Source organism: Bos javanicus, chromosome 23 (genome assembly GCF_032452875.1).
Source record: "Bos javanicus breed banteng chromosome 23, ARS-OSU_banteng_1.0, whole genome shotgun sequence".
Taxonomy (NCBI): Eukaryota; Metazoa; Chordata; class Mammalia; order Artiodactyla; family Bovidae; genus Bos; species Bos javanicus.
In genome coordinates this window covers 5545511-5568399 of record NC_083890.1, presented here as the reverse complement: position 1 = coordinate 5568399, position 22889 = coordinate 5545511, and the positions used below count along the sequence as shown (strand labels likewise).

Here is a 22889-nt window from a genome sequence, read left to right as displayed (position 1 = left end):
CTAGGGAGGAGCTTTCGGGTCAGTGATCCCAGGGTGGCTTGGACGGGGCACATAGACGCTCACAGACCCTCCCTGAGCATCTTTTCCCCTAAGCCAAGCGCGGGCTCCAGTAGCCGTGTCTCATGGCCTTAGCTGTTCCAAGGCATGTGGAATCTTCCTGGACCAGGGATCAAACCTGTGTCCCCTGCATTGGCAGGTGGATTCTTTTTCTTTTTTATTTATTTTTTTTTTAATTGAAGGATAATTGCTTTACAGAATTTTGTTTTTTTCTGTCAAACCTCAACATGAATCAGCCATAGATATACATATGAAAGTGAAAGTGAAGTTGCTCAGTCGTGTCTGACTCTTTGCGACCCCATGGACTGTAGCCCACCAGGCTCCTCTGTCCATGGAATTTTCCAGGCAAGAATACTGGCGTGGGTTGTCATTTCCTTCTCCAGGGGATCTTCCTGACCCAGGGATTGAACCCAGGTCTCCCGCATTATAAGCAGATGTTTTACCATCTGAGCCACCAGGGAAGTCCTGTATATACATATACCCACTCCCTTTTGAAACTTCCTCCCATCTCTCTCCCAATCGCAACCCTCTAAGTTCATACAGAGCCCCTGTTTGAGTTTGCTGAGCCAAACAGCAAATTCTCATTGGCTATCTATTTTACATATGGTAATGTAAGTTCCTATGTTACTCTTTCCATAAACAAAGGAATATTATTCAGCCATATAAAGGAATGCATTGGACTCAGTTCTGATGAGGTGGATGAACCTAGAACCTATTATACAGAATGAAGTGAGTCAGAAAGAGAAAGATAAATATCATATTCTAACATATATATATATGGAACTAGAAGAATGGTACTGAAGAACAGATTTATGGGACAGCAGTGGAGAAGCAGACATAGAGAATGGACTTAAGAACATGGGGAGAGGCGGGCAGGTGGATTCCTAACCACTGGGTCACCAGAGAAGTCCCTAAACTTCACATTGATGACAAGGCTCCACCCACCTGTCAACTCTTTGAGGAGGCTGGTGTCCATCTGCGACTGCACATCTTTGGATGCTCACTCCCACAAAGGTAGAAGTGTCCCTTCTGAAGAGCAAGATGGCGGAGGAGCAGGTGGACATGAAGTACATCTCTTTCCACAGATACATCAGGAATACAACGTCAGACACAGAGTGTGTGCAGAACACCAGCTGAGAGTGGACAGGAGTGCCTGACCAGAGGAAAAGAATGTATACTACCACGCAAAACTTGAGATCAAGTGCTGAGCCTTTGGAGAGGGAGCACTGACTCCAAGACCGTAGACTACCAGAGAACTAACCCTAGGGAGTATCAAATAGTGAGAACTCACACAGAGGAAACCACTGGAACACAAGACTCGGCATCTCCCAACCACCAATAGCACCCTGTGCAGGACGCCTCATCTAAATAACAAACAAAACAAACTACAAACCTGATCATCAGCAGACAGGACCACCACCTCACTCAGCCTTGCCCATCAGAGGAAAAACAAACAAACACTCAGCTCAAATCTCACTCTGTATGAAGCTTATACAAACCACTGGACCAACCTTAGGAGGGCAGAAACCAAAAGGAAGAAAGAATTCAACCTTGAAGCAGAGAAAATAAGACCTCAAGCACAATAAGTTTAAAAAAAAAAATGAAAAGGCAGAGAAATACTATACAAATGAAGGAACAAACTAGAAACACAGAAGTCCAAATCAACGAAGAGGAAGTAGGTAAACTATCTAAAAAAGAATTCAGAAGGATAATAGTAAAGATGATCAAAAAACCTTGAAAACAAAATGGAGGAAAGGCAAGAATCAATTAACAAAGACCTAGCAATAAAAAATAAACATACAGAGACAAACAACACAATTAATGAAATTAAGCAGAAAAATGAATCAGTGAGCTGGAAGATAAAATGATGGAAATAAAGTAAAAGAATGAAAAGAGCTGAGGATAGTCCTAGAGACCTCTGGGACAATATCAAACACACCAACATTCAAGCTATAGGGGTCCCAGAAGACGAAGAGAAAAAGAAAGGGTATGAGAAAGTTTTTGAAGAGATTATAGTTGCAAATTTCCCCAACATGGAAAAGGAAATAGGCAATCAAGTCCAAGAGGCACAGAGTCCCATACAGGAAAAACCCAAGAAGAAACATGGCAAGACTCATACTAATCAAACTAACAAAGACTAAACACGAAGAAAGAATATCAAAAGCATCAATTCTTTGACCCTCAGCTTTCGTTATGGTCCAACTTTCACATGACTCTTACATGACTATTGGAAAAACCAGAGCTTTGACTATACAGACATTTGCCAGCAAAGTAATGTCTCTGCTTTTTAGTATGCTGTCTAGGTTGGTCATAGCTTTTCTTCCAAAGAGCAAGTGTCTTTTAATTTTATGGCTGCAGGCACCATCTGCAGTGATTTTGGAGCACAAGAAAATAAAGTCTGTCACTGTTTCTATTGTTTTCCCATCTATTTGCCTTGAAGTGATGGGACCAGATGCCATGATCTTTGTTTTCCGAATGTTGAATTTCAAGCCAGCTTTTTCACTCTTTTCTTTCACTTTCATTTTTCATTTTCATCACTTCTTTATAATGGTGGTGTCATCTGCATATCTGAGGTAATCGATATTTCTCTTGGCGATTTTGACAGACACCCCTTTATATTGCAAAATTTTAAATAAGATAACAGCTATTCCAGCCAATGGATAATTATGTTACAACCAAAGGAGGGATCCTAAAAGCCTCTGGAAAACAAGTTACTTCTGTCAGTGTACCTAGATCTAGATCCTGACCCGTTGGTTTGGCAGGCCATGCCCAGGACCCTTGTCGGGCCACTTTTCAGGAGAAGGCACTTTTCAGAAAATGCTAGAAAGACAAGAACTTGTAAGAGGGCCGAATTGTGAAATCAGTAAAATGACTATGACTCTTCTTGCTGTTTCTTGTAAGCCTGCTCAGGATTTCAAAATCTGAATTTTGAAAGATACAAACATTTAGTCCCTAACACTGGTGTATAAATACTTTCAATCACATAACACAACGCAGAAACAGAGGGAAATGATTTATGCAACCCTTCTGAGTTGTCAAACATGTACTAGTTCTACAAAAGTATGTTGTACCTATAACAGAGCCTAGACATTCCCATTGAAGATTTCTGTTGACTTTTACTACAGTGCCCAGGTGTTTTTTGTTTTTTTGTTTGTTTTTACTATCACCAGGTCATGGTCAGTAAGGTTTTAAAAAGCTAAGTACAATGTATGTTTTAATCCAATTGCTGAGTAATTAGGCGTAAGTGAATAGTTATTGAAACACAGCATTTTATAACTTGATACACACACCATCTTCTGTGGATAATTTAATATATAGAGAAGGAAACGGTAACCCACTACAGTATTCTTGACTGGAGAATCCTGTGGACAGGGGAGCCTGGTGGGCTGCTGTCCATGGGGTCGCACAGAGTCGGACACAACTGAAGCAACTTAGCACACGTGCATGCATGTATGTGTTGGAGAAGGAAATGGCAACCCACTCCAGTGTTCTTGCCTGGAGAATCCCGGGGACAGAGGAGCCTGATGGGCTGCTGTCTATGGAGTCACACAGAGTCGGACACGACTGACGTGACTTAACAGCAGCAGCAGCAGTAGTAGAAGTCAGTGAGACTCAGAATCATTTCAATGACTTTCCAAAGATTATGAAATTCATAGCAGACCAAATCAGCTGATATCAATTTAAATGTTAGTAAACTTATATGTGTGCAAAAATTATTGTATTCATAATGAATGTGAAGTCAAGTGGGCCTTAGGAAGCATCACTATGAACAAAGCTAGTGGAGGTGATGGGATTCCAGCTGAACTATTATAAATCCTAAAAGATAATGCTATTAAAGTGTTGCACTCAATATGCCAGCAAATTTGGAAAACTCAGCAGTGGCCACAGGACTGGAAAAGGTCAGTTTTTATTCCAATCTCAAAGAAGGATAATGCCAACAAATGTTTAAACTACTGCACAATTCATTTCACATGCTAGCAAGGCAATGCTCAAAATCCTTGAAGCTAGGCTTCAACAGTACGGGAACCAAGAAATTTCAGATGTACAAGCTGGATTTAGAAAAGGCAGAAGAACCAGAGATCAAATTGCCAACATCCGTTGAATTATAGAAAAAGCAAGAGAATTATAGAAAAAAACATCTACTTCTGCTTCGTTGACTATGCTAAATCCTTTGACTGTGTGGTTACAACAAACTGTGGAATATCCTTAGAAATGGGAATACCAGACCACCTAACTGCCTCCTGCAAAACCTGTATGTAGGTAAAAAAAAAAAAAAAAAAAAAACAGAACCAGACATGGGGAAATAGATTGGTTCAAAATTCTGAAAAGAGTGTGTCAAGGCTGTATATTGTCACCCTGCTTATTTAACTTATATGCAGAGTATACATCATGTGAAATGCCAGGCTGGATGAATCACAAGCTGGAATCCAAACTGCCAGTAGAAATATCAACAACCTCAGATATGCAAATGATACCACTGTAACAACAGAAAGTGAAGAGGAACTAAAGAGCCTCTTGATGAAGGTGAAAAGAAGAGAGTGAAAAAGCTGGCTTAAACTGAACAATCAAAAAACTAAGATCATGGCATCCTGTCCCATCACTTCATGGCTAATAGATGGGAAAACAATGGAAACAGTGACAGACTTTATTTTCTTGGACTCCAAGATCACCATGGATGGAGACTGCAGTCATGAAAGTAAAAGTTGCTTGCTACTTAGAAAAAAAGCTATGATAAATATAGACAGTATTAAAAAGCAGAAACATCATTTTGCTGACAAAGGTCTATATATAGTCAAAGCTATGGTTTTTCCATTAGTCATGAATGATGTGAGAGTGGACCTTGAAGAAGCCTGAATTCCAAAGAATTGATGCTTTTGAATTGCTGTACTGGAGAAGACTCTTGAGAGTCCCCTGGACTGCAAGGAGATCCAACCATTCCATCTTAAAGGAGATCAGTCCTGAGTGTTCATTGGAAGGACTGATGTTGAAGCTGAAACTCCAATACTTTGGCCACTTGATGGGAAGAGCTGACTAATTGGGAAAGACCCAGATGCTGGGAAAGAATGAAGACAGGAGGAGAAAGGGACGACAGAGGATGAGATGGTTGGATGGCATCACCGACTCAATGGACAAGAGTTTGAGCTAACTCTGGGAAATAGAGAAGGACATGGAAGCCTGGCAGGCTGCAGTCCACGGGGTCACAAAGAGGCGGACATGACTGAACTACCGAACAACGAATGTAAAGCTGAAACTTATCCAGTGCATACACTATATTATATGCGAAATTTCACACAAAATGCATACTTTCACTTAGGCTGCAGTAGGATAAGGACCAAAATCACCTATTCTTAATATCAGCCTCTTATTTCTAAAATTCATTGCTTTTAACAGGCATTACAGATTTACAAGGAGAAGGCAATGGCACCCACTCCAGTATTCTTGCCTGGAAATTCCCATGGACGGAGGAGCCTGGTAGGCTGCAGTCCATGGGGTCACTAAGAGTCAGGCACAACTGAGCAACTTCACTTTCACTTTTCACTTTCCTGCATTGGAGAAGGAAATGGCAACCCACTCCAGTGTTCTTGCCTGGAGAATCCCAGGGACGGGGGAGCCTGGTGGGCTGCCATCTATGGGGTCGCACAGAGTCGGACACGACTGAAGTGACTTAGCAGCAGCAGCACAGATTTACAAATATATATTTCTTAAGTGATCATTTAACTTAATTTCTATTAGTCGGTTTTAAGGTTTTCCAGCTGTGTTGGTTTTTATTACAAATTTAGTTATTAAAGTGTTCTTTATTATTATTATTATTAATTTGTTTTTTAGCTTTTCTCCTGTTGGAAGAAAGTAAATCCTCTTCCTGTATATATGTAGGAAATTACCAAGAAAGTCTGAATACTTTCAAATGGTGCTTAGTATTTTGAAGCATAAAAGGTCTAATATTCACTTTTTCAATTTTTGAAGGTGATGCTGACAGTTCTGTAACTACAGAATATTAACCCAAAGTATACTTACATTTCATTAAGTATCTGTGTCATATAAAGGCATATACTATTTTGTGTGGATATTTTATTTTTCAGGATTTATATTCCTATCAAGATCACATCTAAACGTATATCAGATTTGCAAGACCCTTCATAGGAGCTATACAGTTAAATCCTAAGTAAATTTGCTCCATATTCATAAAGCGGATAATTTTTGTGCTTATATTTAGGTTAATCCAATAAACATTTATTAAAATATTACTGTGATCATCATTCTGATCTTTGCCTCTATGCCTGTAATGCTAGTCTTCCAGTTGTATGGCTAAAAATTATCTTCATTGATTTTTTAAGGCTTATTCACGAAGCCCCCCCAGTAGTGTATGCCATTCTACTTTGTACTCACCCCTAACATTCTTGTAGAAATAGAACATTTTTTTCCTTTCTCTGAATTATTTTTAGAGTGTATTACATAACAACTCATTATTTCCTTCTCTAAATGAATTAAATTGTATCATGAAGTTACCATAAATATTTTGTCACTATTTATATTATTTTAATTAATTGTGTCTAGGTCCCTTCAGGAAAATTTACTAATCTGAGATAAATAACTGTAAACTCATATCCTTGAATCAAGTTCTTTGAAACTACTAAAAGATGTAAGATATCTCTCAAATCTTAAAAGTGACACAGAATACCTTCCTAAAAGTTTTCCAAGTCTCATGTTGCTGAGGAATGCATTTGCTTGTTTACATTTCCAATTTATCAAAAAAGAATAAAAGTAACTAATGAAGAGGCAAGAGAAATTTAAAAATACGTTACATGGCAGTTTAATGAATCCCATTTAATGTAAATGACTTCTGTGTTGACTTATAAAATTAATTAATGTACCCTTTGATAAACCTTGTACTAATCAAGTGTATCATTTTTATTTCATTCAGTTCAGTTCAGTTCAGGTCAGTCGCTCAGTCATGTCTGACTCTTTGCAACCCCATGAATCGCAGCACGCCAGGCCTCCCTGTCCATCACCAACTCCCGGAGTTCACTGAGACTCACATCCATCCAGTCAGTGATGCCATCCAGCTATCTCATCCTCTGTCGTCCCCTTCTCCTCCTGCCCCCAATCTCTCCCAGCATCAGAGTCTTTTCCAATGAGTCAACTCTTCGCATGAGGTGGCCAAAGTATTGGAGTTCCAGCTTTAGCATCATTCCTTCCAAAGAAATCCCAGGGCTGATCTCCTTCAGAATGGACTGGTTATTTCTACAGCACAGTCTGATTTAGCTAACTAGCTTGGAATGTAATACCTTCATATCAGATTTGGCATAGCTCATTTCTAATTATCATTCCTTTCCATGAATGTAACCCACCATTTAAAAAGGTGGCTACATTTTATATTTTATTTTGCCTTTCTTGGCACAGCTGAAATTCTCTGTAGACTTCATATAATTTTTCTAGGTATCTATTGAGGGTACTGGGAACCAGAAATCCTGATAAGGTACCTGGCTCTGCTACCATCAGATAAACTTGTCAGAAATGTGTAATCTGGTCTCGCGGATCCTGATGTATTGTGTTATCTGTCATGCAAGAGAGACTGGCATTTGTTCTATCTTATATGTGCTAGAATCATCCATTGGCTGAATGGCTTCAATTACTTTTAACAAACAAAACCCTCATTTATCTGTCATACATTTGTGTTTGTTTCCAAAGTCTGAAGTAATTTGTTACATGATTTTTTCTGGAAAATTATAAATAAATTCTTTAGATATGCTGGTCATTTTTTTAAAAATGCCATATAGCATGATACTATTTTTCTATTTTAAAAAATCCCATTTTAGTTAAAAAAAAATGAGTGCTAGTCTGCTCCAGACATGGTTTTTAAAGTTATTTTGTAAAATCAGTTTGTAAAATGGATACTTTCATTTCTTTATGTCAATGTCCATATACCATCACATCACTCATTACTGCATCATAAACACATTAATAATTGTGGATGTGACTCAAGGTTTTTCACATGTTTGATTTTCTTTTTTTTCTCTTTTTTTAATTTAATTTTATTTTTAAACTTTACATAATTGTATTAGTATTCTAAAGAGCATGTAGAAGACACAGATGAGGCTGTTCTTACTAGCTTCTCCCTTCTGGCACCTCATCTCAATTATAAATAAGGAAAGGGTCATGGGAGGCCATTAGAATGATTGAAATTATTCTTCCTAAAGAAAATCTGATTGAAGTATGTTTTATTGATAGTTTAAAGAATGTCATCTTGTCTTGCTTGAACATGGTCCAGTGTTTTGTTCTAGCATCTTATTGGATTAAACCAGTTATTATCCATGACCTCTTCATCTATGGACTTGCAGTGTATCCAGCACATTATCTTAGTGGTTGCTGCCATGTGCCTATTGCCAGGGCATTTCTTTTCCTTCTTGTTTCTTGACCATTTTTGTTCCTTGGTGTCTGTAAATCTTTTCAGCAGTTCTGGTGGCAATTTCAGTATGTGTGTAAAGGATCCTTCTAAAGACCAATTCCTTTTCCTGCTCTCCTCCCATCATCTTGTCCTACATGCATCTCAGCCCTGACTCCCAATCAAGTCCTTGATAGCATCACAGTCTGTAACTGCAGATCCTGTAGGACCTAATTCATCCTCCTCTGACCAACATTCCTGCTTGTATTTCTGGCACCTGGTACCTCTGGAACCTGCTAATATCCAATGTCCACTTATTCACTTATCTATCTTTGTGCTGTGGAAAACAGCATATAAAACACTCATGTACCATCAACTGGCTTTCACTTTTCATCACCATTTGTGGTTCACCTTTTATAATGTGAATTAAATACAAGGCAACAGTTTTATCTATACTATATTAATGTGTATATTTAAAAGAAATGATATATATTACCTTTTATGATTGTATTGCTGTTATTATAAAAAATTAATGGCAATTCCTTAATATTTAACTATCGTTTAGCCCCAGCGAGACCTCCCATTCACTGATCCTACCCCTGTTTCCCTGCCTCTCATATCTGTGACACCATCTCTCCTCTCTTATCGAGTTTAAATCCCAGAGTCAATCGTCTTAGCTATTGCACATTATATGTATGTGCGTGTTAGTCACTCAGTCATGTCCAACTCTTTGCAACCCCATGGACTGCAGCCCATGAGGCTCTTCTGTCCATGGTATTTTCCAGGCAAGGATGCTGGAGTGGGTTGCCATTTCCTTCTCCAGGGGATCTTCCCGACCCAGGGATCGAACCTGGGTCTCCTGCACTGCAGGCAGATTCGTTACCATCTGAGCTACAAGGGAAAACCCCTACATTACACATCTTCTATCTCGTTCATCATTAATTTTCACTCTTCACTGGAGCATTTCAGTTGACTGCCTGCTGCATGACTGCTCCCCTCTTCACAACCACATTGACTGGTCTCATTTTAAATTTATGACTTGATGGGTTCTTAATGCTGCCCTGCAGTTACACTGTCTTCATGACCTATTGCCTTTTCTATCATCTTAGATGACCACTTGATGCCCCTTTCGTCATACCGCTTACATGTCTTCCATAACCCAAGGTCTTCCCATCTCACAAAGAAAATGGCAGGATTCAGAGAACATCATACCCCCCGCCACCACAAGCACCACACCTGCCCTCCCACCACCACCTTCTACCTGGCTTCTGCCTTGGTAGTACAGTGATCTTTTACTGGCCTTTGTTCCCTGTACTTTGATTATTTTACCCCTATAGCCTATATTTTATTGCCTACTCTAAGACTTTCCTCCAGAAACCCCCAATTCCCCATACCACCTCCAACTACCTCTTGCATCATTAATTTTCACTCTTCACTGGAGCATTTCATTAGCACACAGACCTGCTGTTACTTCTCTCACCTTAAAATAAAAAATACAACTTCCACTGACCCAGCTTAACCCACTACTACCGCTCCATTTTTCTGCTTCTTACCATAGCCAGATTACTCAGAGTTACCTGTACGTGCTGTTTCCAGTGTCTGTCCACTCAAGCTCTCTTAAAACCCTCCCTAGAAAGCTTTTGATCTCACTGTTCCACTAAAACTACACTGTGAAGTCATCAATAACCTGTATATTACTAAATCCGATGAATGCTTAATCCCCGTGTTACTTGGCCTCGTGGCATGATAGCACACCCTTGAGGACACTCTTCTTGTTAACACCTTGTCTTGACGTGCCTCTCAGGATGCCCGCTTTTTTTAGCCTTCCTTTGCTGCCCTACCCTTATACTAGACCACCTAACTTACTCGTCTCCCTTGTTGACTTGGATTTAATTATCATCTCTACCCCATGACACCCAGCTGACAGTTCTGCCCTAGACCTCCCTACACAGCATTCCCCTTGAATATCCAGGTCCCTTGACTTTTTAATCTTTTACCTAAAAGTTACTCCAGCTGTACCCTCCCCTTGTCAGTTGATGACAACTTGGTCCCTGAGGTTAAAGAGCCCCAAAATCTTAGAGTCGTGCTCTTTTCCCCTCTTTCTCTCTCATCCCACATTCAGCCTGTACAGAAGTCCTTGCAGCTCAAAGCACCCCGTGTTGATGTTTCTGCTCATCACTGGAGGTGGCTGCTCCCAGTACTGTTCTAGTCCGGGCCACCGTAACCTCCCACTGGAATCGCTCTGGTGGTTCTAACTGGCCTCCCTGTTTCCATCCTGCCTCCCAGCCTTACCATCTCTTCTTAACACAGAGGCCAGAACAATCTTTTTCAAACATAAATGAGACCATATTATCGCCTCAATAAAAACTTTCAACAGCTGACATTTTATTTAGGAAAAAACACAGAAAGCTTTGTAACATCTTCAAGGCTTTCTTATAAGTTTTTCCATTTCTTGTTTTATTTACCACCCTTGCTGTTCCTTAAACCTGAGGTAGGACCTTTGCACTGTGGGGTCCCCCTGCCTGAGATACAATCTGTCAGGATATCCACCTGAAGGGCTTTTTCACAGGACATTCTCTCAGAGATGCCACAGACCCCCAATTCTCCATTTCCAGGAACTCGTGACCCTCCTCATCCTGCTCTAATTTTTCCCCAGTAAACATTATCTTACAGCTTATCACATAATTTCCCTCTTCGATGCATTGTTTATGGCCTCTTTCCCCACTTTGTAAGCTTCGCAAAGGGCAGGGATTCTGTCCTTCGCATCTGGCATGTAGTGGGTGGTCAGTTGAATGACTTCCACTTCTTTCAGCGTCATTTCATTCCCCTTGCTTCTCAGAATTAGTAATGGCTCTGTTTTCAACAGTTAACTTGGACTCTCTCCATTTCACAGGCCTGCTCCTTTAGGATATTTCTCTCTGCATTTACCTTTTAATCATCTGTTTTTGTTCTTTTTTTTTTTTTTACTTGTTCTGTCTGCGCTGCTAATTTTAGGCATATGTATTTAATTTTCTGGTCTTCAATTCTCCTTATACCTTTCTTATCTTTGGCCCTTTCTCAGCTACATTTCTATTTCTAGAAGATTTTTTTTTTCTGTCCCCGTTCACCAAGACTTTTATTCCTAACAACTAGTTCCAGAATTCTTGCTTTCCCCTGGAAATATTTCCCATGAGAAACATTAGCACTAATTTCCACCCTTCACCTAACTGCCCCCTCCATCCACCCTGCAGACAACCTTGAGCACCATGATTCACATCTGCCCTTCACTCAACATTCCACTGAAATGCAGATTCCCTTTGACTTAAAGCTAGTATGAAATTATTTAATGGGATAAATCTATATATAGTTTATTTTCAATATATATTTAGCTATTTTCTATTTTATCCACTTTTTTTCTGAAAGCAAGCACTTTCTTGGTCTTAGGTATCTAACATTGTTTCCTATTCGTATCTTTAACAGGTCATTGCCTTAGCGATGGATATATTTACAGACGTGGACATTTTCAAAGAAATCGTGGAGGCATCAACTCGAGGAATATCTGTGTACATTCTGCTTGATGAGTCCAAGTTTAGTCATTTCCTGAGTATGACCGAGAAACAGGGCTGTCAAGTTCAGCGTCTCAGAGTAAGAATTCTGTACTTTCTTTTCTTCAGGTGCTCTATCTCAGTCAAATGAATGGCACAGTGAGCTATGTCCCTCCAGATGTACACCGTATATTTAAGGTGGGGACCACAGAAGGGTCCCCTTGTCCTTTTCAGATTACGACTTCATCATCTTCATGATGGTTTTATAGGATGGTTTTCTTGGTGGTGGGGCACTGAAGCTCCTGAGCTAACTTTGCTGTCAGTCATAATTAATGTTTCAGTTTCACGTGGGCAACCATGAAACAACTGACTTGAGTGATTCTTTCATTCAGCAGATGTGTCTTGTCACAGTCATTTCAGTGATGTCTGAGTCATCAATATGAAGCTGAATTTTCATCTTGTTCTGTTGTCATAACCTGAAAGGAGCTCTTGCAGTAGGACCCTAAGAGATTTATAAAACCGTCATGTATAAATGATTTGTTATATTAAAATGCATTATTTAAGTGACTATTTTATTTGAGTGCTTTCTTTTCAGGTTTTGTTTTAAAATGTACTTTTCCCTATCTTTATTGTTGTTGTTATATGTTTAAAGAAATTACCTGTGTACTTTTATGATTAAAAAGTTTTTATATTAATATATTTTACTTTTCAAAATATCCCCACTCTAACCATAATAGTTACTTTATTTTTACATTCAATTCTAGAATATTCGAGTGCGGACAGTAAAAGGTCAAGATTATCTTTCCAAAACAGGAGCAAAATTTCATGGAAAAATGGAACAGAAATTTTTGCTGGTTGACTGCCAGAAAGTTATGTTTGGTTCCTACAGGTAAGGTCATTGTATTTACACTCCAGTATTATCAATCATTTATAAAATTTATGAGTTTCAAACTTTAATGTAATCTGCTTAGTTATTTCTTAAAAGTAAAAGAAGAATCCTCGCGTGGAAAACTTGGAGAGACTTGCGTTTCAGTTCTGGCTGAAAGAATATTAAGTCATCAGCAAGTCACATAACTTACTTAAATTCTTCCTCTCCGAAATGAGAGAATTGAATAATATCTCAGGTTCCCTAAAGCTTTATAATGCTTAAGGTGTTTTTGTTCCTTATGAAAACAGTATGAAGCATAATAATTGTTCATATAAATAGAAACTGTATCACCTGGAAGAACCTGCTTAATGGATTGCTCTTATTTTAGTATATGGAGACCCTGATGATTATTATGCTGTAATCAGAGCGTTACTGAAAAATCATTGAAGAGTCTGACTGTTTAAATGCTATGGTGGGTGGATTTTCCAGCCCCAGGTCTGCTCCTTGGCATCCTTCTATATTACCACTGGAGGAATATATCCACTTCTGTTCTAACTTGGCCCTTGTGTTTCATTCGCAGTCCTTACAACGTATCTGCAAGGCACTTGTTTTTATCTCCATTTTATAAATGAGGAAACTGAAGTTCTAGAAGGTTCAGTGGCTTGTCTAAAAACATCAGAGCTAAGGACCAAAAGGCAGTTCAGGTCTGGCAATCAAGTCCAGGTCCAGCTGGCTCTAGAGTAAAGTGCTGCCTTAAAACTCCCTTATGAATTTCAGACATAGATCTTGAATGGGTCACACAGTAAGGCCATAACAATAGGCAGATAAAAATGCCAACAAACACCTGAACTCCTAGGTCACCAGAGCACAGTAGATTCACCACTAAAGGCTGTGGGAAAAGTTCAGGAGAGCTGTGGATGTCAATAGGATAAGGAAAGGGAAAAGTTTGCCTCTTGTCTTAAGAACTTAAAAGTCCAGAAGGAGGAGGCAGCGCATTGAAGGGAATAGCCATGGGCAAGTTACTTCGGTTGCGTTAGTTTCTTCCTCTGTAAAAGGAGCATAATCATAGAACCTACCTCGTGTCATGAGAATTAAATGAATTAATGCATCCAAAACCCCCAAAGTCAGCTATTATTCTAGGCATGTTTTAACTGTTAATATTTGCTCAGGGATCCTGTAGTGAAAATCCTCTTTGCAGTTTTAAAGGAAACTGTGTTAAGAGCAGTACTTGAAGTTAATGAATTATTGCAAAGACTCATTATTTGTATATGTATTTGTTCAGACCCACTTGGTTTTAGAGGGGTTTTAATTAAAAATTTTAATTAAAATGAGAGTTCACTTGACTTATAGAATGGTATTACTAGTTAATCTCATCCTAATAAGTGCTTTCTATTTTTATTATTAACTTGAGTTTGAAGATTATCTTCAGCAATAACTTCGTGTCAGCTTTGTCTTACTATTAGTAGGTGATATCTTTTGAGATGACTATGACTAAGCTACTTTAAAACTGGTGTTGGGAAGAACAAACAAATAGCTACAGAAACTCTTTATCTTCTCATCTACATCATAAGACAGAGGCAAAACTTAAGTTACTATTTGTGGAAGTGAATATGGACTTGTAGGACCACAGATTATTAAAATTCATCAAAACTATTATCTAACAACTTTTCTCTCTATTATTTCATGTTAATCTCAAATAGACTTCTTTTAAAAAATGATGCTTGTAGCCCTTGCCATTTTGGATTTTTTTTCTGACTAATCATTATGGATTTTTCTTATCATCAGCAAATATGAGGACAGGATCTGGTGGAACAGTTATGAACTGGTTTTTGTGGCAACTGGTGAAAAATGTACACCTTTTTGGGTAAAAACAGCTTGTAAGTCACTGTTCTGGCATTGCCATTGTTTTCCTTGTAGGCAAATTCAGAATCCTCCTTCTTGATGTTGCTGTTTTTATTGGAGTATAGTTGCTTTATAGTGTTGCATTAGTTTCTACTGTACAGCAAATTAAATCAGCCATACATAGACATGTATCCCCTCTTCCTCAGATTTCCTTCCCATTGAGGTCACCACAGAACACTGAGTAGAGTTCCCTGTGCTCTACAGTCAGTTCTCATTAGTTATCTACTTTATACATACTTTAATTCATATTTATTTGCATAAAATGTCCTTATATGCTAGGCTCCCAGCATTTCTAGAGAGGTCTGGCGTCTGTAGTCCCATGTCACACACTGTGTGACAGCTCACACATTGTCAGGACAAGGTTATCAGGAAGACACAGCGGTCTGGCTGCATCATGATAGCAACAATGAGGACATAAAAAACACACAAGCTTTTCTTGACAATGTATATTGTACATTGTGTATTATATGTATACAGTGTATATTGTAATGTGTATTGTACATTGACTATGTAAATCAAATCTTGAATTGGATACCCTCATTTGAAATTGTCATAGTGAAACCTGGAAGATACTTAGTATTGTCCACAGGTTTGACTGAGAGAGAATTTTGTAAGTTTTCTTTTTTTTTTTTTTTTTAATCTTGTGATCTCTTTGCTTTGCTTTCAAGATTTCCTCCACTAGTTTAAAGATTTTATTTTGCTGTGGACCATTTTTAGAGTCTTTGTTGAGTTTGTTACCATATTGCTTCTGTTTTTTGTTTTGGTTTTTTGGCCACGAGGTATGTGGAATCTTACTTCCCTGACCAGGGATCAAACCCTCACCCCTTGAATTGGGAAGCTGAAATCATAACCACTGGACTGTCAGAGAAGACCACATCAGTCTGTTCTATAGCTTTTTACTTCAACTAAGTATAATTTGCTTTCTGTGTTCAACCAAAACATGACCATTCTTGTTCCCTTTCTTTTTCCATGTTTCTTCTTTCCCCAAAATGGTTTTCCCACTTTTCAAATCTGAACTTCCTGGCTTCTAATTTCTGTCAAAATACTGCCAAACTCTTACTGTCTCTGGGGATATCCTCCTATTTGAAAGCCGATCATTCATGTCTTTGCTTGCTGTTTTTAGCAAATTTTATATTCATATCTACAGTTGGATTGAAAATTCCTGTAACAATTCACTTTTGTACCATTTCTTGTAAGTCATCCTGGTTGCCACACATCTGTACATAAAATGTATCTTGACGTACTCTGCTCATACCATGCATTTAGTGAGCACGCTAGAAAAAACTGAACATATTAGAATTAGATTTTTAAGTCGCACACTGCTGCTTATATTTTATATATTTTATTGTTCTGTACATTCTTTTAATATTTCCATCTGCCTTTGTTACTGTCTTCCCTGTATAAACAGTATGCTCCTTTCATATTACCCCTCCATTATATCATGTCCATTTTTTTGAGGCACAGCATATTACAATGGCTTTTTCAGCCCAGTGTCTCTGTATGTTACATTATCAAGATTTTCTAAAATAAGATTTAAAATTATATATGAAACTTCAAGACAATTGTCTCATCTAAACTCTGAGAAGGAGATTTAGAAATTCCACGAAGTACAATAAAGGCATTTTTGTACATAAAAGCAATTGTACTCTACAAGCAGAGATCTTAATTGGCATTCTAACTGGCTTGGTTTGTGCGTACTGAATTTACTGTGGACACTGAGTGAATTGAAGGATGCCTTTAGTGGCTGAGGCTGCTGCCACAAATCCTATGTCTGTTTCCAACTTCTAGCACCCTAAACTCCATGTACTCTTAAGACACAGAGATGAAATACGTGCATTAGCACAGACTGTCCTACATCCTGACATGTTATGACCATAAGGAATTGTAATGATTATACTGTCCTTATTCTCATTCTGGCTAGGAAGAAACTAATGTCCAAGTTCATGTGGAACAGTTGGCTTGGAAGAGGCCAGTTTTCTCAACTTTTCCTCCAATACCAGGTTGCCTGCACCTGACCAGGATGCTGCATATAAAGTAGAATGCCATATTTTGCTCCATAAAACCTTAGTAGGAAAAAAAAAAACAAAAACCTTAGTAGGCAGAGATGCAAAATGTACACTCAGCTTTCCTTGTACTTCTCAAAATGATGGATGGATTCAAAGCCAGGACTTGAGTTGCTTTGTTATTTAAAATATGAATACAGGAGTGAGGAGACATATTGCAAAGATAGAACGACTGGAGCTCTAAATTATGGTAATTAAAGAAAACAAAAATACTGTTTGTCAACATTAAATGACACATGTTAGTAGGGCTAAGTATTGTCAGCACAGTTAACATTTGCCAATTTTGATTTTTTTTTTTCCTCCAGCTACATGTGGTCATTTGAAAAAGCGCATCTCAGCATGGTTCAGGTCATCACAGGACAACTTGTCGAGTCTTTCGACGAGGAGTTTAGAACTCTCTACGCCAGGTCCTGTGTCCCCAGCTCTTTTGCCCCGGAAGAGTCAGTCAGGGTGAACCGCGGCAAAGCCCTCTGGGAGAATGGCACTTACCAGCGCTCCGTGTCTTCCTTAGCATCTGTTTCCAGCCAAAGAAACCTTTTTGGCAGACAAGACAGCATTCACAAACTAGATTCTAGCTACTTCAAAAACAGGGGGATATATACTCGCAATGAACATGACAAATACAACATAAGAAATCACACATACAAACCTCACTTTGTTCCAAACTTTAATGGTCCAATCCGTCAGCATCAGCACAGTCAGTTAAATGAAAATTGGAAGAGGCACAGTTATGCCGGGGAACAGCCAGAAACGACGCCATACTTGCTGCTCAACAGGGCTCTGAATCGAAATGTTAATGCTCCTGGGAACTGGAAAAAGCCTTCAGACAGTCTCAGCGTCACGTCGTCATCCCGGGGCGGCTACGGAGGCCGCCAGCACACACCTGCCCAGAGTTTTGCTGACCGCCTTGCCCAGAGGAAGACGACCAATCTTCCAGAAAGGAATTCCAACGTGCGGAGGTCTTTTAACGGGACAGATAATCATATTCGCTTCTTGCAACAACGCATGCCAACCCTTGAACATACCACAAAGTCATTTTTGCGAAACTGGAGGATTGAGTCCTATTTAAATGACCATTCAGAAGCTGCCCCTGATTCCAACGGATCTGCTCCGGCCGACAGGTTTGAGGGCTATGAGGGACATGAGAATTTGAAAGCCAGCGCCCTGTACACTCACTCTCGGCTTCGTTCTTCTCTCGTGTTTAAACCCACTTTACCTGAGCAGCAGGAAGCCAACAGTTGTACAACTGATTCCTCAAATTCAACTGTCGTTGGTTCCCAGGGAAACGACACACCTAAAAAGATCCCAGACACCCCAACAGGCGCACAGCTTATGACAGACAAACCCCCAGAGGAGGCAACACCCAAGTCCTCACTGCAGCCAGAGGCACCAAAAATGCACACCTTACAGGTTCCTGAAAGCCACCCACCAGCTTTAAACCCAACTACAAATGGCCCTACGGAGTCAAACAACTATTTGTATACAACCTTGTGTGCAAACAAGCAGACAGAAAACCCAAAGAATCAGCAAAATGAGAATCTGCTTAAAAGGCGCAGTTTCCCTTTCTTTGACCATTCAAAAGCCAATATGGATCATGGAAACAGTAAGCATTATGTGTATAGCACACTTACCAGGAATCCAGTGAGACAACCAGAAAAACTGAAAGAGGATTTGTTAAAAAGTTCTAAAAGCATGCACAGTATGACCCATGGTGTGGAAGAGGAGGAGGAGGGGGAAGAGGAGGTTCCCAAGGGAGATCCTCCAAGTGGCACTGGTAACAAATCAATTTCCATGGCTGCATTGCTTGATGTGAATAAAGAGGAGCCCAACAAAGAAGTCACTTCCAAGAAAGAAGTGAAGGGTTCCCCCAGTTTTTTGAAAAAGGGATCTCAGAAGTTAAGGTCATTACTTAGCCTTGCCCCAGAAAAGAAAGACAATCTATCCAAAAACAAAGCACCTGCCTTTTACAGAATGTGTAGTAGTTCTGACACCTTAATTTCTGAGGCTGAAGAGAATCAAAAACAAAAAAAATCAGAACCCAAAAATGATTCATCACCTAGGAGAAAGCATTCCTCTTCATCCAACTCTCCAGGCAGCATCCACAAGAGTAAGGAAGATGTAGCAGTACATTCACCCAAGAGGATACATTCTCCCTCCGATGAAAGTAACAAAACCATAGCTTCTTCAGGTCCAGCTGAAAGCAAGTTCTCAGAAAGAGCAGGAGATGCCTCTGCCCCCAGATTCAACACTGAGCAGATCCAGTACCGAGATTCAAAGGAGATTAAAGCAGTTGTTGCTCCTGAAAGAAAACCAACTTCTTCTCCAAGAGCAAAGCCCAATGATGAGCTTCTGAGAACTCATTCAATTGAGCGGCGTGTTTACAGTCGTTTTGAGCCATTTTGTAAGATTGAAAGCTCTATTCAGCCAACAAGCAACATGCCAAATAGCAGTACACACCGCCCAGAAGTGAAATCCTCAACCATGGGCAATAGTTATGGCAGGTCCAGCCCAATGCTTAATTATAACACTGGTGTTTACCACTCATTTCAGCCAAATGAAAACAAGTTTCGAGGATTTATGCAGAAGTTTGGAAACTTCATACACAAAAATAAATGAGCTACTGTAATCACAAATAGACTTTAAAATATAAGATCAATGTGGCTATAAATATTTGTCCAAAGAACACTATGGAATGTTAGCATGGAAAAATTAGCATATTTTTGTAATATGCTGATAGATTTCTATGGGGGCAGAATTTGAGGTATGATATATGTTTACCAACTCACATATGTACAGTATTGTTCTATGTAATAAAATTAGTTGTGCTTAATTCCACTATAGATGGAATGTCTATAAATACATGATTTTTAAATGGCAAGACAAATATAATGAAATTGTTTTCTTCAGACTAAAGATCTGCTTGTCTTAAATGGAAGCTTTAGTGGAGAGGTGGTGTATGGATTTTAGCCATTCATTGCAAACTCTTTCCTTATTAAAGATGATCATAACACTGTCAGCAGTCTTTTATACTGTGTCTTTGTGGGGTTTTCATATCTTCAAATTATGAGAAAATAGGACAAAACATTTGTCATTTTCAATTACTTTTAAATTCTACAGGATAACTTGTATTTTATTAATGCTTTATTCATTTTTCTGTGAAACTGGTAGGGCAACAGTAGTACAATTTAAACTATTATAGCTCAGCACATTTTTTATCTGAAATATTTGCAAAGTATTGGCCTCAGGTATTTCAAATTAATCATATAAATTAATTTTCAGAATGTGCTTATTTCCACTTTGGACCAAGGGAAACTGTTGCCACCCTGCTGAGCTTTTGTAGTCATTCTTTCCTTCAAACTTACAGCAAGCCAGAAGGAATTTGGAAAACCTAAATTATTCCCCTCCTTTTTCTAATATGAAGAAGACTTTAAAACTGTAAACTTCCACATAAATTTTATCTTGGATTAGTATGACAGTTGGGGAAGGCAATGGCAACCCACTCCAATACTTGGCCTGGAAAATCCCATGGATGGAGGAGCCTGGTAGGCTGCAGTCCATGAGGTCGCTAAGAGTCAGACACGACTGAGCGACTTCACTTTCACTTTTCACTTTCATGCATTGGAGAAGGAAATGGTAACCCACTCCAGTGTTCTTGCCTGGAGAATCCCAGGGACGGGGGAGCCTAGTGGGCTGCCGTCTATGGGGTTGCACAGAGTCGGACACGACTGAAGTGACTTAGCAACAGTAGCAGCAGCAGTATGACAGTGCTTAGGTGTTTTGCTTGCAAAACTCTTTGCTTGCAAAACCCTTTGCTCTTTCCTATACTATGCCAAATACACTCCAACCGCATAGTGTTTTCTTGAGAGCACCCTGATGACAATGAAAAGTGCTACATGGCCTGGTTCTTCCATGACCTTGGGGCCTGGTTGAAACTTTTAAATCTTTCTATATTTTAGTTTGATGATGATATGTAGTTTATAAGATCCCCTTTTGCCTTTCTTAGAGTAATGAAATAAAAGTTCCATATCCATTACAGAGACTGTATAACTTGGCCTTTTTTTTTTTTTTTTTTTCATTCACAAAGAGCAGAATTCAAGAAACAATGCATCATTTTAGAGTGGAAAGTGTTTCTATGACACATTTTTTTTTAGTGGGGGACAGGTGTGGCTGTGCAGCAAGGTGTGTAGGATCCTAGTTCCCTGACCAGGGATTGAGCCTGCAGCCCCTGACATGGAAGTATGGCATCTTAACCACTGGACCACCAGGGAAGTCCCACAAGTTAAGTGTTGGTCACTCAGTCGTGTCTGGCTCTTTGCGACCCCATGGACTGTAGTCCCAGGTTCCTCTGTCCATGGAATTCTCCAGGCAGCAATATTGGAGTGGTGAGCCATTCCCTTCTTTAGAAGGTCTTCCCCACCCAGAGGTTGAACCTGGGTTTCTTGGGTTGCCAGCAGATCCTTTACCATCTGAGCCACCAGGGAAGTCCCACGGGACACTTTAAATATAGTGTTTTACACCTTGTAAGTTGCTATATGGACAACATGTTTTAAAAATTCAAAATTCAGTCAAATGTTAAAAGCTACATCATTACTAAGTAAAATAATGTTAAACAATGTTATTAACATGATTTTCCACAGTATGTTAAAACCATGATAAGAAACAGGACAAGAAAATAAAGACAGCAGGAGCAGAAACCCAGCATTCACAGATGAGGCCCTGAGCTAGGATCTGAAGTCCTCAGAGCAGTATTTTATGGGTACCATTTTCCTCATTATTTGTAGGTGATAATTGCGACATTGTGACTCAGAGAGCTAATGCCCCAAACCACATCACCAATACGCCATGGTACTAAAGTGTCTGCAACATTCTGTCACATGTTACCTCCCAAATATGTTCAACACCTGCTTCACCCAAACTGTCGAGAATTAAATGAGAGAACGTTTACATTTCCTGACTCAACATCAGCCAACTAGGAAAGGTTTAGTTGAATTCTACCAGACTACCAAGCATATGCAGAGCTTAAAACTCTCTTAGTAGGTGAGGCTGCCCTCTGAACATAACCTAGGAGTCCACTTTTAATTGCTAGGCAACATTTTTGACCTCCTTCCAGTTGATCTTTAACAAGGAGAGGAAGAGAAAAGGAACTGGAAGTGAACTTGCCCCTAAAATGCTTTTGCTCTAGAGAAGGAACTCCACTAGGTTAGGAGCTAGGCAATGAATAGAATGCAAGGTTAAGTATATTGTCTCATTACATATTCACAGTTACCCTGTGAAGTTAATACCTCCTTTTTGCACATGAGAAAACTAAGCCTCAGAAAAGTTGTGTAACTTTTCAAGAGCTCAACTCTCTTATCGGTAGACGCAAAGAGTTGGACACGACTGAGCGACTGAACTGAACTGAACTGAGGGTTTGAGTATAGAAGCCTGTATTTTTAATACTATACCCACATCATAACTTGCTGGCTTCTACTCCACTCTGCTTGAGGAAACCTCTTTTTTTAAATTTTATTTTATTTTTTAAAGTAGTTGTCTTTCTCTTTAGCCATCTCTTTAAGAGTTGCAAAAATAAACAAGTAACTACAACAGGAGCATTTGATACACACAAATCCAGAATATGGTACTCAATTTCACATCATTCATAAAAGTTGGTTTTAAAACTCCCTTATAACATAGGGAATTTCCAACTGCTATAACATGAATATCTATCTGTTTGTTTTGGAAAGCTGAGTGTAATAGACTGGAAAATTTGCACACTTCCTAATAATTCAACAGTATACAAATAAAACATTAAGAGTGAACAGACATTTTTCACAGGAAAAGTAGTTAAGTATATTTACCAGAAAAAAAATGAGTTTTTTTTTTTTTTTCTGTTGAGACAGTTTTATTCTCAGCAAAATACACATGTACACATATACTATGACAGCAATTTTAAACTTTAAAATATATAGAAATTTCTTAGGGAAAAAAAAGGGGGATCCTTATAATCAAATAAGGAATTCAGTCGCAATAAGAAAATGTTTTTAATTATTTGTGTGTTAAATTTTAGAGCCATCTGACAATTGTGTGATCTATTAGACTTGATGTTTGATGAG

The 22889-nt window shown here is 39.0% G+C and overlaps 1 protein-coding gene across 1 annotated transcript in view; it reads left to right on the top strand.

Annotated features, from left to right (window-relative positions):
* The window catches only part of FAM83B (family with sequence similarity 83 member B), a 96470-nt gene extending 76657 nt beyond the window's left edge, over positions 1-19813 (top strand). The window contains exons 3-5 of the mRNA XM_061397814.1: positions 11900-12064; positions 12729-12853; positions 17103-19813. Coding sequence (XP_061253798.1) covers positions 11900-12064; positions 12729-12853; positions 17103-19413 — 2601 coding nt within the window. The 3' untranslated portion in view covers positions 19414-19813. The remainder of the gene's footprint in view (positions 1-11899; positions 12065-12728; positions 12854-17102) is intronic.
* The last annotated feature ends 3076 nt before the right edge of the window (positions 19814-22889 follow it).